Source organism: Triplophysa dalaica, chromosome 15 (genome assembly GCF_015846415.1).
Source record: "Triplophysa dalaica isolate WHDGS20190420 chromosome 15, ASM1584641v1, whole genome shotgun sequence".
Lineage (NCBI taxonomy): Eukaryota > Metazoa > Chordata > Actinopteri > Cypriniformes > Nemacheilidae > Triplophysa > Triplophysa dalaica.
In genome coordinates this window covers 17524531-17541995 of record NC_079556.1, presented here as the reverse complement: position 1 = coordinate 17541995, position 17465 = coordinate 17524531, and the positions used below count along the sequence as shown (strand labels likewise).

At 39.1% G+C, this 17465-nt stretch overlaps 1 protein-coding gene across 2 annotated transcripts in view; it reads left to right on the top strand.

The window, feature by feature from the left end:
• Positions 1-17085, top strand: part of tmem260 (transmembrane protein 260) — a 32147-nt gene extending 15062 nt beyond the window's left edge. Inside the window, exons 4-16 of one of the 2 annotated variants that reach the window (XM_056767787.1) lie at positions 4649-4826; positions 4933-5046; positions 5293-5472; positions 5658-5698; positions 7161-7247; positions 7362-7470; positions 7585-7757; positions 10439-10610; positions 11163-11302; positions 12508-12681; positions 15293-15346; positions 15442-15526; positions 16458-17085. In XM_056767787.1, coding sequence (XP_056623765.1) covers positions 4649-4826; positions 4933-5046; positions 5293-5472; positions 5658-5698; positions 7161-7247; positions 7362-7470; positions 7585-7757; positions 10439-10610; positions 11163-11302; positions 12508-12681; positions 15293-15346; positions 15442-15526; positions 16458-16712 — 1762 coding nt within the window. In that variant the 3' untranslated portion in view covers positions 16713-17085. Of the gene's footprint in view, positions 1-4648; positions 4827-4932; positions 5047-5292; positions 5473-5657; positions 5699-7160; positions 7248-7361; positions 7471-7584; positions 7758-10438; positions 10611-11162; positions 11303-12504; positions 12682-15292; positions 15347-15441; positions 15527-16457 lie in introns of both variants that reach the window. The other variant, XM_056767786.1, reaches the window with a different exon arrangement.
• The last annotated feature ends 380 nt before the right edge of the window (positions 17086-17465 follow it).

Sequence of the window (17465 nt, the reverse complement as noted above, 5' to 3'; positions counted from 1 at the left end):
ATCTAAATTTAAAAAAATTGTTTAATAAGACTGCTTTTGTTGTCCAGGGTCACATATGTTAGTTTGAATTTTTGCATTTTTGGAGGATATGGTTTGCCGATTTAGGAGCAGATGCATCTGTGATGCTAATCTCAAGTGTCTCTCGCTCACTTAACATTGACAAGAGAGAGTGGTGGTGGTGCTGAATGTTCAGGAATGAAGGGCACCTTCCTTCAAACGGTCTGACATTCCTAAAGCAGGACATGTCAAGCACCCTTCACTGTGGAATAAAGACGAGCCAGGCGACTGTCAGGCCGCCCCATTGAAGGGATGACAGGGGGAGGATGTGATGTTTCTCCCTACCTCTGGATAGCACTCCTGCTTTTTAACCCAGCGTGGCCCCCCCCACCCTTCCCCTATGAAGGGGGTTAATTGGCACGCAGCGGGTTGGAATCAAGGTTGCGGGGGGTCCGCACCTTCTCCGGGACCCGTCTTCCGTAGTGTGCGTGAGCAGTAAAGAAGGCTAGAGAGAAGAGCCGATATCACCAAGAATCCCCCGTCTGCTTTTTACAAGCTATTAGCCTCACTACACGCGCACACACGCACTCTCGTCTCACACGAGACAAGAAAATAAGAGAAAAAGGAAAAGAGAGAAATATAGTAGTCAGCAAGCGCGAGTTCCACCAGAGCCCTGCAACCCCCCCCCCCCCACCAACACGCACACCATCCTTTTCTTCCATCCGTACACTTTATTCCGCTCCCCTTCTTTTCTGACTTACTTTGCTTTCCCTGCGAAAGCTCCATTGTTCCCCTTCCCCTAAGTCTCATCAGACTCTTTTTGTGGCCGACTATCACAGCGGCAGGCAGAGGCGCGCTGGAAACGTCTAAATGGTATCATGGCTCGTGATTAAGCGCGCAAGCTTCCGCGGTGCTGCCGCTGCTTATGAGTCAGGTCTGATAAGGCGAGGGCCCTGCTCTCTACTCAATTTCAGATACCGTTAATGGAATCTGTCTTGTGCGATTGTAATGTGAGAGCGCCTAATTTGCCATGGAGCTTGAAGCTGTCAGCGGCGAGGGATTGCGGGGTCAGGAGGGAGCTGGCAGCCGCTTGGCCCGCGGCGTGTATCTGTGCCGCTGAATAGAGCAGCTCTCCGCCTGTCACTTAGCTGATAGGCTGATGAGGACTCTAAGCTACTCGGCACAATGAGAAGAGGGCCATACAGCCTCACTTCCTCCCCCCCCACACCCCCCCCCTTTAATTGTCAAGCCCGCTAAAATGTTTCCAAGCCAGTGTGCTTGAGACCGGGCTGAGGGGTTTCTTCTACAGCTCTCTCTCTCTATCGCTATCACTCCCTCTCTTGTGCGTTTTCACAACTTCTTTCCTCTCTATTTCCTTTCCTTCATCTTTTCTGACCTCACTCTGTCATCTCTCTCTACCTCACACAAACGTTCATCTCTTTTTGGTCACCCTGTCTGTCTTTAATAAGTGGTGGGTCTTAGCATGTGGCAGATTATCCTTAAGTCGCTTCAATTACCATTAAGGAAATGAGAGGGGTGGGGGTTGATGGGGCTGCTGTTGATTATTTATTTATTTGACATATTTTAAAAAAATGACGTGATGAAGAGGTCAGGTTAGACATGAGGCAATTCCATGCAAATATCAACCTGAAATGATTTTTTTTAACGGTTTTCACTGTTCGCACCGAATGGTCACATTGAAACACACACATTTCCCCTCTTTTATATAGAACATTTATGCAGACTCTCTTATGTTTCTGATCAAAAGAAGTCTTACATATTTTGGGTTGTGGCTAACCAACACCCTAAACTCTTAGATCACAGCCACAAAAGCAAATTTAGCTAAAAGCGCGAGTTTCATGAGGTGGCAAAGCAATGATAAATGGCTACTCTAACTCCGCCCCTAAACCTAAAGTCACGGAGGCAAAGTCAAATCATTACAAAACAAACAAATAAGATCTAGGAAACAGGAATTTGCATGAAAGAGCCACCTTGTAAAATAGGTATGAATCCTGATCAGAATAAAGGAAAGAATAAAGGTTTTGCTAACTGACACAAAAAAAGGGGGAAATTCGTGTCATCGAAACAAATGAATAGATTAAAGTTTGTGACAATTTTACGAACTTCCTTGAGACTGTGTTGGATTCTCTGAGAATTTATTATATATTTATATAAATTTTGACTGAAAATGTCACTTCCATAATGCAAGAAATTGCCCATGTGCCACTGTTACATCTATTTGGGGTTGGGTGATATCGAATGTGATGAAATACAGAATATGCCAAAATTCTGCTAAGTTTTGCAATGCTTTAATTATATTTTTTCTATTGTTTCATTTATAAACGTCTCGGTTACGACTGTAAATCTGTTCCTCTCTTCCCGGGGGAACGAGATGTTGTGTCTAGACGGAACGGGGTTTGAACTTAATAACCTATCATCTCGTATTGTACTTCTAGAAGGCCTATGAACTTGGCAAATGGCATGGCATGCCATCCACCACCCCATGCATAGGGGTATAAAAGGAAGATGGCATGCCCATTCATTCAACTTTTGTGCTGAGGCACCTGAGAGGCATCTCCTGGTAGCTGTAGCCGACGGCGAAGCGTTGTGGCAAGACTGTGTCGAAACGGAATGGGGTCCATATACGAAACGCCACGGCGCTGAGCAACGTCACGACCTCCATCGGAGTGAGACTAACTAGCCTGGGCATGTCACAAGTGAGTACTACTGCGAAATTGTGACCATCCAGTGGTGAAGTCAATGAGGAGGCTACACCCTGAGTGGATGGCGTCCACGATCAAGTGCGCCAATCTCTGTTTGGAGACAGCCCTCCCCTTCTGATGTTCTCCAAAGCAGACAAAGAGTGTGCCAAGATGAGCTCCCTGAGGGGAGCGAGAGCATCCTCCGCTATCTTGGTGAAGACATGGGAAGACAGGGTGAGACCGAAGAGCAGGACCTCGCACTGGTATGCCTGTCCCTCGAAAGCAAACCGAAGAAACGGTCGGTGACGAGGTAATATTCGAGACATGAAAGTACACCTCCTTCAGTTTTCCATGAACCAATCCTGATGCCGAACGGACGTCAGGATGCCCTTCTGCGTCAACATTCCGAACAGGAGCCTGTGAAGGGCCTTGCTCGGAGTGTGCCGATCCAGAATGGGGTGCAACCCTGCACCTTTCTTGGAGATGATGAAAAGGGCCCGGTACAGGGTAGGACGGAGCAGGGGCCATCCCGGTGCGAATCGACAGGGGTGTGGTGGTTGCAGTTGTGCCAGATGTCCTGGGTGTCCCTGACACAGCATTTTTCGTTTTCAGCTAATAGAAACACTGCTTCCTCTTGGCGGTCGCTTTCGTCACCATCATTAATAAGAAAAAACAAGCCTCTCGTTCGCCTGCAGCGGATGTTAGACTTTAACGTTAATAGCATTGTCATAATGGATAAGTCTCTTAAAGAAATGCATCGATTCGCTTCAGAAGACCAATGTTAAGACCACGGAGCCGTGTTGAGCCCTCTTTGATCGATGGATACAATTTTTAGAGCTTCAAAAATTGCCCCCCATTCACTTCCATTCTACCACTTGGAAGTAAAAGTATACATGGTATTATAACTCCGACATGTGGAAATTTTTATTCAAGCCTGAAGAATCCCTGCAAATTCTCTTTTTTTTACAATTTGTTCCTCATATTCTTCATTGTAAAATGACACAGCCATATATTTGTAACTCTTTTACGAGGCTGCTAATTTGTGTGAATTTAAAATCTGATAAGTACAAAAACTATGATTATCCGAAAAGAGCAATGCTGAATTCTTACCCCATGCCTAAACCTAACCCCCACTGATACAAAAGCACATTGTACCAGAATGTTCTTTCAGAAATTAAACACCTCATAAAATAGTTGCCGTGAGATTGTGTTGAAATACACAACATGAAGAATAATATTGAATGTCATCTAAATGCTTACAAATGTCATTATATACATTTTAAAGGCTGATCTAGTGGATATTCCTATCTGTCAATATGCAACATACTGTTTATACTGTATATATCGATTATTTAACTAGTTTATATTAAACGGTATGTATGCAGTATAAAAAGTTTAATTTCAGACTGTCGCAAGAACATTTACAACATTTGCAGATTTGCAAACCTGATACTAAGAACTTGTAGAAAAATGCATTTGCATTTACATGATCATTCTGTTGCCCAACATTCTGTTGTCCGTTTGTGATCCAAAATCCAATAATTCATTTCAGACTTACTCAAGACTTTCCTCCTTTAAGATCTAATGCATTCCTATAAATGTAGTTTTTTCCCTAAACTTTTTCTATTGTGTATGTGCCTTTACCATGAGTAAAGAGGTGCTATACACACTCTTAAAAATAAAGGAGCTTCATGAGAATGCCATAGAATAACATTGTTTTGCCTAAATGGTTCCATAAAGGACCTATTACATACTTTCAGTTTCACAAAAGGTCCTTTGTGGCGAAAAAGGTTATTTAGATTATAAAAAATTAGGAAAGAAATGGTTCATTAAAGCACCTTTGGGTAAATGGTTCTTTGTGGAACCAAAAATGGTTCTTCTAATGTTAAGAACCTTTTGAGCACATTTCTTTTTAAGTGTGAACTGAGAATCCATTCATGTCTGCACAGGGTGTCAGGGCCCGGTCCAGGGGCTGTCCTGGCAGGTGGAGTGTTTGCAGTGTCCAGGCTGGTATGGCAGTGGTCAGTCATGGCTGAGGTCTTCTCCCTGAATAACTTGTTTGTGGGCGTCCTGTTCACCCTCTCTGCATGTTTCCACTGTGCAGAAAGTGTTCATCAGAAGAAGAAGGTAATATAGTCCAAACCATTTGGTACTTAAAAGTATGCTTTTGTCTTGTTGTAAGATTGAAGCGTATTGGTTGAGTTTCAGCAAATTTGCATTTTGTTTTACTCAGTTTGCTCTGTGGGGGGCGCTGTGCTGTGGTTTGAGCCTGTGTAATCAACATACACTATTCTTATATGTTGCTGTCATAATTCCCTGGGCGATCCTGCACCTCTACACTCATAATGTAAGTACTTAATAGAAACTAAACCATGAAGGTGATTTTTGCCAGTGTTTATCATTTCAGTTAATATCAATAATGTAGATTTAAATACTATTTAGACAACATAACTAATTTGTATTCTTTGGTAAACAAAATAACTAACAGTAGGTGCTTAAGTAAAACTTATAAAAGTGCACTTTTTGGTATGTAAATTGAGAAATTTGGTAAAGGAGGGGGTTCACATTTACAAGTGACATGTTCTACCCACAGGGATTGTCCTTCTATGGTCTGTTGTCTCTGGGGACGTGTTTTCTGGCTGGCTTTGTGCCCTACATCTACCTGCCCATTTCCTCCTATCTGAACCGAGCTCGCTGGAGCTGGGGAGACCAGACGTCACTTAGTGGTCTGCTCACACACCTGCTCAGAGCTGAATACGGCACCTTCAGTCTGGTACACACACAGACACAATGTCATTTGTTTATTTGTCATATTGTAGTGTATGTAGGAAGTGAATAATTATATTTATATTATTTTATTATATTGCTTTTGTCTAAAATTGTGTCTAATTGTGAATATATTGTATAGAGAATATACAGTATTTATAAAGCAGCACATATTTATATTTTGGGTTTCAGGCAAAAACAGAAGAAAGCGTGGACTTCATTCAGATGTTACAGTGAGTATGAAAATTTAAGAGTAGCCTATTGATGGATCAGTTCTGAAATCTTGTTATCTGAATATCACCGTAAATTATAATTTGTTGAAGAACTGGATGTGCAATTCAGAAGGAAATCCTAATGCATCCAAAATTAATTTTTTAAGCTTTTCTTCTACTTAAAAAAATCTGCATTTTACTATGGAACACATTACATTTACATTTATGCATTTGGCAGACGCTTTTATCCAAAGCGACTTACATTGCATAATCCTATACATTTGTTTCTAAGTATGTGCAATCCCCTGGGATCGAACCCACGACCTTGCAAATATTATGCAAACAGTATTGTTTTAAAAATATGAATGATAGTTTTAATTATAAATCAATGGTAGATTTTATCTTAAAAGAATAATTCACTCAGAAGTAAGTTAATAAGCCCTTAAAATTTCAAAACATATTTTCAACATATAAGGTACATTTAGATTTAAAGGGATCGTTCACCCAAAAAATAAAAATTGTCATCATTTATTCACTCTCTAGTATTTTCAAAACTGTATGCAGAACACAAAAGAAGATATTTTGAAGGATATTGGTAGTCGAACAACAGCGGTACCCATTGACTTGCATTGGTTTTGTTTCCATACAATAGAAGTGAATTGGTTGGGTGACCAACATTCTTCAAAATAACTTTTTTTTTGGTCTGCAAAAGAAAAAAGTCATACTGGCTTGAAATCGGGATGACGATGAGTAAATCTAGATCTAGAAAGCGGAAACCATCTATAATGCCCCAAATTTTTCTTTTTGCTATTATTTTCTTAATATCAACAATATGTCAGTAATACCATCACAGATATTAAACGTGGCAAAATAATCTTCATCTCATTTTGCCTTTTGAATAACAAATCTGTATTAAATTTTTTTGCTTCGGCTTTTGCTCGTTCAGTGACGTTACTAAAACGTACCACCAGAGACTCAGGTCTCCACAGCCCACCCTCATCATACATTTGGGTGTCCCTCAGAGAGAGAACTTATTTCATATCCCGCTATTACCAATCATCCGTTTCCCATCACCCCCCACGGCTTTCACATAGCGTGATGGACAGGTGAGAGCGAGAGAGGGAAACACAACAAGCATGTCACAGCACAAACCTGCCATAAGGAGCTCAAACACACACGCTCTTTCGCTTCTTGTGCGCTCGCTTTCACACGCCGCTTAAATAAGCTGTCAGAGAGAGATGGGTATTAAAGCACGGGCAAGGCAGTATCTCTTTCAGCAGGGAAATTGGCCATTGACTTGGTTGGAAAACAGATAGAGGAGAGAGGCTGTCACAAGACTGCATTTAAAAAAACCAAACGCACATTCTCATATACACATAAATGATTACATGTCAGTGTTTTCAGATCACAGAGTCTGTGTCCATCAAAGAGACATGCACGTACACACATGTATGTGACGGTAAGAGTGTGCTTTGTGTCTCAGGGCTCAGTGGAATCACTGCATGAATGATCTGTCTACTCCAGTGCTGGTGTTGGCGGTGCTGAGCGTTCTCTTCTCTCTGAGGAACAGGTGACTGACATTTCTGATCAGACTGCCAAGACTGACCAGATATTGATAACAAGTATGCTTCAGTAGAATCAAAACCATAACTGTCCGTAATTATGGCATGTATCTGACCTCCAGGGGGCGCTTTATTTTTGTGTGGTTGATACTCATCATGATGAGCATCTACTCTATGTTTTTTGCCTGGAGAGCGAATCTGGATATTGAGAAGCCACTGCTACTGGGGGTGGTGAGTGAGTCAGACTGATAATACGTGAACGATTACATCTCATATGGTGTTATTTCTTCACATTATGCGTAATTTTTCCTAAATGAAGTTACCGAATGTGTTTTATGTCATTAGGTGGAGCGGTTCTGGCTGCAGGCTGATGCAGGGGTGTGTGTGCTTGCTGGTCTGGGTCTAAGCTGGACTTTGTGTTGGCTGAACAGGCGCCTGGGCTGGGGTGCGGTGTGGAACACGGGAGCCTGGATTCTCACTGTGGGCCTCATATCACACTTGATCAATTTAAACCATAGGTGAGCCATGCACACACACAGTCACATGAATGATTGACTGTTTGGGTTTGGTGGGTTGTGTTATTTTTCAATTTGTCGAACTGCTACTAACAACCACCCACAACAGTCTACATTAAAAAAAATATTTGTTGAATTCACTTAAAAACCTGTGTCAAGTGGTTCCACACAACAATATAAAGTAATTTGAATAAAAAACACTGAAGTTGTATGAACAAAATAAATGTAATGTACAAAACTAGAGTACATCCAAATCATTCCGATTGTACCAGTCATTTTAAGTAAGTTAAACTCAATATTTATCCTTCTCAGTGGTACTTCTTGTTGTCATACATAAATGATACACAGACTTACTGCATGTAAGGCATCTCAGTACTGGCATTAGCACAGTTAAAGTTCATTGAATGATGCAATAGACATCATGGGCGTGCATAAACCTCTCACAGCCTAAGATACTGAATGTACCACTCTTCAAAACAATGGCAACCCTAAAACTACAAAATAAAACAAACTCTTTTAAACCTCAAAGATAAATGAACATTAAACATCTGAACCAATTGAACATCTTTTCTGAAAAACACTTAAAATAACAATACATTTCAAAATATACTGCCTAAACGCAATCTTACGCAAAGCATGCTGGGAACTGAAAATCCCACTCAACCAATCATGTTGAATTAACTTGTTTATATTAAGTGAACTCAACAATAGGTCCAATATTATAGGGTTTTGCGTTCTACTCAACAATGTTAAGTTGACCAGTCAAACACTTGACAGAAACTGACAGATCTACATTTTTAAGATAAATAACATAGTTAACTTTAACTGCATACTTTATGTACTGTCAACAAGGATGGGTTTAGTAAGGGATAAAGCCGGTTATTATCGCAGAAATGAGCCCCGACAATGTGATCAGAACCCGATGCGAAGGGGCTACTTGCCACATGGGAAGAAAACTGGACATAAAAAGTGATTATGAAATAATTTATTAGCTAATTTTTACCGAATGCAGACCTTCTGCGAGGAAAAGCCATTTACTTTCGGTTTTAAAGTAAGAAACGACGTTCAAACGTCACAAACAGCCAAATTGGTTTAACCATTTATAAATAAAATGGCATATGTTATTAAAAGACATATTTATAATTGATTTTTGTTGAATATTTAACTGCCCCTCTCAAAATGATTTGCAGTATCCTGGTAACAGGGTGTTATTAGTTTTAAGGGTTTGTTATATGAAAAAAACAACCCATGGAATGTTGCGACTGGCCAATCAGAATCAAGCATTCCAATGAACTGTGTAATAAGTAAAACTAACAGCAGCTACAGTTAATTTTTTTTTAAACTGTTAAAAATACTAGTTCCTGATTACTTTCCTATGAGTCTTTGAAGGAGCAACTCTTGGTTATTGTGCTGCATCACAGACCTGCCCGCTGAACCTTCTGAGTTTGACTTTGCAGTTCATTTGTGGTTGATCAGGCAGGCCATGACAGTCACTCACTGAATTTCTCATTGCCTCCATGCTTCAACGCACATCAAAGCAAAAGCACTCTTGCTCTCCTCTGCCGCTTTCAATCTATGCTCGATTAGCAGTCCTGGCCTTGCTAGTCATGCAGATTAAAGCAGTCCAGTTCTGTGCTTGATTAGGCATCCTAGCAACGGCAGTCACTTAGATTAGAACGGTGAGGTTTGGTGCATCGCAAGCACAGACCCCAGCGCTTTGATCAATGGTGAGACTGACGTTCTTGTCAGCGCTCATCACACCTGTCCGAGGCTGATTACAGCGGAGAGATGTTCCACCTCATCACTTCTCACCTCACAGCTCAGAGAGAAGCAGAGGAACTGACTGCAGAACAGCTGAAGGAACTATAATATTATGGATCTTCATGTTCCATTACTAACTTTTCAAGCTGATGTGTTTTTTATAGTTATGAATGAATGGGAATTTACTTATGCGTGGTTCAGTATGTGACCCAAAAAGAACCCCATTTTCTAGTAAAGATAGCATGTCAAAAATGATATTAAAATATTTAAAAAATGCCAAGTGTGCCATGTGCAATGTTTGCCAGAATGTGCATTTTGTGCCACACTACGGATGTCCGAACATAATATAAGTCCCAAACAAGGTCTGCATCAAGTAAGGAGGGTTATGTATGTCTCATAAATTATGCTCATATAAACTCCCAAATCATCATGATATATCAAACACAGCCTAATTTTACAGCACCTGCACATATCTGACTTAAATATACCCGTCACTACACAACAAACAATGGCACGCTAGTTTACTTGCATCGAAGCAATAGTGAAGACTCACATAGAAACATGCTTTGTAAAAAGAATAAGGAAGAATGAGGAAAAGAGGAAACAAACAACGACTTTCATTTTTTAATCATTTGAAATGCAGATTACTATTATTAACTCTTTGCTTAACTTTATGCTAAACAACAATGTTTATAAATAATTTAGAACAGCAAATGAAGTTAAATTGTGATAAAATAATATACATCAGCACAGGATTTGAACCCAACACATGCCGTATGGGGAAAAAATCCTCCTGCCAACTAGCTGCTTGTGTTCAGTTCATGTACCTTGTAAACGATCTATCCTGGCTGCTCTGCAAATCAAAGGGTCATAGCAGTTTTGTTTTTAATACAAAATTTCGTTTTGTATATGTGTGTCAACAGAGAGTGTGATCAAAGCAGGAATGACGTTGTGGACCGGTTTGCTCGTGAGGTTGTGTTCTCATTACCGGAAGGCTCGTTGGTGCTGACGCGAGGTGATCTCCCTGGCAACACGCTGCGCTACCTTCACTACTGCCAGGGGCTCCGGCCAGACCTCAGCCTAGTCGACCAGGAGGTCAGTCATCTGTGACACCTGTTATTATGTCTCTAGCCACTGCCATGAAAAACCCTGGAAATATCTGTCAAAAACTGTGATTTCCACGCCTGAAAAGTCATTGAAATAATATATAACAAAATGTATGTTATTCATAGTCATAGATGTTGGTACTATGATTAATATAATATTCAGTTAGCTCTAAAATATCAGCTAGGCATTTTTGGCATATGCTTAACTCCAATGCAACTCAGACTATGTGTTTTATAGGTTTGTTGTTAAAACATTTACATTTACATTTAGTCATTTAGCAGACGCTTTTATCCAAAGCGACTTACAAGTGGGGTAGATAAAAGCTTTATAGGTGTGTATTTGGACTCAAACTCAAACTTGATGTTGTAAGCGTCATGTTTTACCAGTTAACTTAAAGAAACACATTTTTTATGTATTTGCAGCCAACATAAAGTTCATAAAGGTATTCATTGATTGTGAAGTGAAGAAACAGGACCTACCCATCATGCCTCGCTTTTCCTGTTTTAAACGTGCATTAACAAAATCCTCTATATAATGCAGATGATGACGTATGGCTGGTATGTGGCGAAACTCCAGAAACATCTACACAGAGTGAAGTTTCCTGGAAGTCGGTGGGATCCTGTCGACAGTGCGGAAAAGAAAACCTTCAGTGTTGAACAGTTTCTCAAGCACAATATGCAGTAGGCCTACGTTTAACATACACAATTACACACAGAGAATCTCTGTTCATACACACAGTATATGTGCTGCTACCAATAAACATTGGATTTCTGTTTTTTTCGTGCATTCATGCAAACACAGTTAAGCAAACCATTAGATATCTTATATTGAAATTCACACCTTCTTCCAGTAGGACAGCAAAATAAATCGATACTGCCTCCCTCCACCAGAAGGCAGTATTTCCTTGGTAAAGCCCCTGGCCTTTGAGAGGGGGGCAATAAACTTGAGTGCTATTTCCCTGGTGGTCAGAACTAAGAAAACAGAGAATAAACACATGGGGGAAACAACCAAGGACCTGCTTGGATTTTGTCAGGCGAAGCTGAGAAATGTTTTTGTATGTTTCTGTGTTTATTCTCTGATTTAAGATTTAGACTTTGGAGTGTTGGATGAATAGTTTAACACTACAGGTGCTACAGAGAGTCATACAGAGAATTTTCATACAGTAATAGTAACTATTCTCTACAAAAAACAACTTTTTGGGTGCATTTTGTTTCCCATCTTAGCTGACTTATGCAGAGGTTGCAAATATAAGTGGGAAATAATAAAATCATGATATATGTGTTCATGTGTTTTCTGTGGGAATGGCTTCAGAAAAACACACAAAAACAAAGCACTCCATGGCGCAGATTATCATAGCTTTCATAAATAAAACTTAAAAAAATACTATAACATTGTATCAAACAGTATTATATATGTTTAACAGGTCAAATAATGTATAGGTATAAAAATTAAAATCTTCTGTGAATTTGCTTTCATTCAGCATTAAGTTATTAAACTACCACATTTTAGTGTATTGTCATGCCTAACCATTATGATGTTATAGACCACTTTGAAAAACGTAAACTGTGTTGGATCAACGCTGGTTTGAACAAAATAAAACCAACAGAACATTTATAACTAAATCAAAATGTTGAACAAATATCTTTAAGATTGTATTACTTGTTTAAGATCGAATAATAAATTAAATAAACCAAAAGTGCTTCTGGACCAGTGTTTACATCTCGTAAAGTGGTCTATATTGTTGTTGCTGTTGTATCAATGTTATGAAACAGTAGCAATTATAGTGTCACTGTTTTTTTAAAAGCACAGTAATGACAATGCTACATTTTGGGAGTATGTGTGGGAGTATGTGTGGAACTCATTTTGCTCTGGTTGTCTCTAGCAGGCCTGTGTTTGTGTGTATCGGCCTAAACGAGGGCGACCCCAGCTGGGAGAGGAGCTTCTCTCGTTGGCCCTGGGGCGTGTGTGAACAGCTGGTACCTGTGAAGACACCTTTTGAACCTGAGAAATGGGCCCAGCGCACACGTAACCTCTACAACTGGAGCCAGCCACACGACAGGTAGCATATCACTTTACGCTAGTGTATAGTTTACTACCCAGGCAATGCCATTTATCCTCGATCTGACAGGATGTAATAGGTAGTATTGGAATGGTATGTAGACCACTATATAAGTCAATATTGGTAGGTGAAGCTTCTCATATTCATGTACCATGGTATTTTCATTGCACTTTAAAAATAGCATAGTATATGCCCGAAGAAGGGGTTTACAATGAAATTTTCCCAAAGCATTGCATAACCGTGACATTTTGTACAGAAGACTATGATATTGGTACTTTTAGTGAATGATCAAAATATAGGGGACAGATAACAAAAATGTTCTTAAGACAAACTATTGGAATGTTTTTAAAGGAATAAGTCACGCAAAAATGACAATTCTGTCATCATTGTTTTAAACCTTTATACATTTTATTGTTCTGTTAAACACAAATGAAGAGGGCACCAACCGATAAGATTTCTTTCTTACTATAGTCAATAGTGCACCAGGACTATTTGATTAAAAACAAATAATCAATTCAAATATAATTTCTGTGTTCAGCACAACAGTAAATGATGACAGAATTTTCATTTTTTGGTAAACTATTTCTTTAAGATAAATTACATATTTGTTAAATGTGACCCTGGACAACAAAACCAGTCTTAAGGGTCAATTATTTGCACACAAAAGCTGAAATTACAAGCTTTTCATACATGACAAACTTGAGTGGGTAATTCTCAAAGAGCAGACGGCAGCGAGCAAAGTTTTTAGACGTGTTTCCTGGCATTTATGTTAGCGATGTGGCTGCATCCACTCACAAATATAAAGTTTTAAATAATTTAAGGTAGGAAATGTACAAATCGCTTTATGGAATCAGTTCATGGTTCACGGTTCCTGACCAGCATCTTTTAGCGCTGGGACCGCACCATCTATTAGTTTCAGATAATCTCCAAATCCAGCGATATATCCACTCTTTATACAACATTCCTCATTGAAATGCAGTGAACAAACAAACACAGCTGAACTTCACGAATGCAGCACACTTTTTAGAAGTTCTCAAATATTTTCTCAAGAAAGTCTTAATGTTTTTAAAGATTTTAATGATTTGACAATGATTACACTAGGGTGCTTTGTTAACGATAAATCTATGCATTAAACTTTTAAATGTTACAAACATCTCACATTTTTGTGTATACATTAATAAAATAAAAAAAAATATATACATATATTACGGTGTCATGTGTCAAATGACATATTGATTGGATTTTTTTTTGGCAATATGAGATAAAGATCTCGATTGTCTATACTATTTTCTCCCGGATCACATACTATGCAATACAATATTGAATGTAAAATGTTAGCTAGTTTTATAATATTAGAAGTATTCATTATAATCAAAATTATATCAATTCGACATTCCTTATTACCAAATTAATCTTTGGCAAGTAAACATTCAGAATTGCGATCACATATGCAATAACCAAATACATATACAATGTCTTACCTGTTAGACTATCGTTACTTTACGATATTTATTTCATATTTTTTTTCTTTATTTTGAGAATTTGGATTCTTTCTAAGTTTATTCTTAAAATCAGCCATAAAAAAGAAAATAATTGTCTTAAGTAGTTTTTTAGGAACACTAAAATATTGTTAACTTTTCTTTTTTTTCATTTGAGGAATGTTGTGTGAATCCAACACAAGTTTCCAATACTTTTAACTTACATTATTTTAAGGATTCATTCTTAAAAAAAGAGTTCAAATGTAGGTGATAAACTTAACAACAACTTTGATGTAGTTACTGTCAATACCATGGTATTCTTCATGTAAATACCATTCGTATCACAGTATAACCATTGTACTTTTTGTAACTGATAACATCACTCTGAACATCTTTTATCACATGCACCCCACCACTGTTTTTTTATCCACGTCACGTAGTTGTGTTCAAGTTTTTCTGCTCTTTATCGATATTAAAGTTCACTTACACACTGCTCTGACTCCGTGCTGCGCAGACAGCCTCCATTTCCAGCTTCAAAGTGGTTATTAGTCCGCTGACCCCACCCTAATGACTTTCTAAACTGCCGCGTGTCAATATCTGTGTATAAAGTGAAATTAGTTCTAGTCTCCGGCACTGAGGCTCTCTGCAGCCGGCTGGTATTCAGCAAGTTAATCGGGGTTGAATGGTGTGACATTACTCTCCTCTCACCCACTACAAGCGTGTCCATCCCTGCCTGCCAGCCAAATATTAGCGGGGAAGTCACACACTAAAATATTCCTTTGAAGGAGAGGCCGCACGTTTATGAGCCATGTAGAGGAGAGGGAGAAATGCAGAAATACGAGAGCCGTTCGCCACAGAGAGAGTTTCCAAAGACAGGCGAGGTTGAAGATCAGCTGTAAGGTTTAAAGATATGCAAAATGTGGTCCACTGGATTACTGGCTGGTTTTAAAGTACTAACATAAATACTTTGATGCCATTTTACAAAATGCAATCACAATTATAAAGCTGTGCTCCGTTGGTGGCTCTTCTAAGTTGACCAACTTCGTTTATCGGACTGTCACATATCATTTTTTGTATGAAATACTTGCGTTGCCTTGTGTATCTAGACTTTCTCTTTATTTTCATCATGACAGCTTCCATCCTGGTTCCTGGGAGAGAGTCGCCAATGATGAGATGTGGCAGGCCAAGTAATACACTCACTACTCTCCTCAGTGTTGGCTTGATTGTTGTTTTGGGGTCAAACCTTCACCGGACCTCCATGTACACTTTCATCCCTGTATAGGATGAAAACAGCCTTCTTTCTGTTTGATCTTGCTGAGAGGATGGAGGGAGAAGCGCAGACTCGTCTATATGAGATTTCTTACAATGTGAGGAGGAAATGACGTCACACACCCTTTATAAGAATCAAAGTGTTTGCAAGGCAGGACTGTATTGATGTTCCTCAGACATTACTTTTCGTATTCATATTTTTATTCTACATGTTTGGTTGGTTAAGTACTATTAGGAGACATTCACCATTAGCTACGTTATACAAAACATTGATACATTCTAAGAAATGTAAGATTACAATGAATTTAATTAGAATCAGATTTAGGCTTGTTTACTGTGATAAGATGTTGACTATTATGTTGATTCTCATGAACGGCTGACTTTAAACTAAGCTTGCTTTAATGGTCCAGTGTTTGAAATTTAGCGGCATCTAGCGGTCGGGTAAGCGAATTGCAACCGATGGCTCACTCCACCCATCCCTTTCAAAGCACTACGGTGTCTTCACTGGACTAAGATATAGTCATATTTTCGCTTCTTTGATGAAGGAGATAACGTATTTACGAAAAACACTCTATAGAGCAGTTTGTCCGTTTAGGGCTACTTTAGAAACAACATGGTGAATTCCATGCAAGAGGATCCTCGGTGTATTTAGATAGAAAATGAAGCGTTGTACTTTCATTACCTTAGAATTTTATTTTCTAAGTTCTTTATACATCTCTGAAGTAATGTATATTATATTGCATTTCTGACAACATATCCTCTGAAACATTACACACTGGACCTTTAAACTACCACTATTCCTTTTATCTCTTGCAAGCAGCAGTATTACCTTAGCATTATTAATATGATATCATGTGCAATTATCTGTAGAATATATGCGATTCTTTGGTACATAACTTGATAAGTGTATAGCATTATTTTAGAATGTAGGTCACTCTTGTTGCCCATAGCCCAATGTTTTGCATTCTGCTAATGCTTTCCTTGTATTGTGCAAATCTTCTCATCTGAATGCCATGTTTTTATCAACAGCTGTATTGTCAAATAGTGGACGCCCAGGTGGACTATCCAGCCAACTGGGATAAGAACCTGGCTTTAGCTGCCGAGCGTTTGCTGCGCTCAGGTGGCGGAAGTTCCAGTCCAGACACCCTCCTGAGTCGCAGCATCCTTCACTTCACCCGCTACATTCAGAGAGAACCGACCGATCCCCAGAGAAAAGCCATCCGCTCCACCATCTCACACCTCAGGAAAGAGAGAGACAGACTCAGAGGCAGACAAAAGAGATGAAATGACAGAGAGAACAACTTTTGTACAGGGACAGGCAGGACACAGAGGCAAAAGAGCAGGTAACTGATATAGAGAGAATGGGGTATGCAGAGTTTAACATGCGTTGTACAGGGACAGAGGGAACAAGTTCTCTTATAGTTAAACAGACTTGAAAATATGGGAAAATATGAGTATATGAGTGTGACTTTGACGTCAGTTATACAAAAATCAGGGCTCCTTTTTCATAAAGTACTTTTAGATTTATGTTATTTTTTATGTTTTTTACAAGACCTGAAACCTATTGAAAATAAGCACACTCTCCTAAACCGAACCTGATTTAACAATATTTGTGTGTTTGTTTCAAATAAAATAAATAGAAATGTTCCACTTTCAACATGTTAATGTCCGTTTTGTTGAGGATCAAAGTCGCCCTCTTTTTCTCTTTGAATAATTATCCACCAGCCCCCACAGTCAGGCGTTTCTTTCTCTCACATTAAGATCACAAAGGTCTGAGATTAAGATTGGATGGGGGGGTTTAATATGGATACCAACCATAAGAGATTAAGAATGACCCATTAATCTAGGACAGATTTTGAAATGCCCCGTCCTGTTCTTTGCCTCTGCTTTTTTTGCGTTGCCCACCCCCATCATCCCACAATATAGTGAATTCTCTCTAATGTTTCTTATGCAACAGATTTCAACTTTCATTTTAAACTGTAGATTGAGTCTCCTTCAACCCTGTTGTAAAATGCAGACGTCTGAATTTTCTGTATT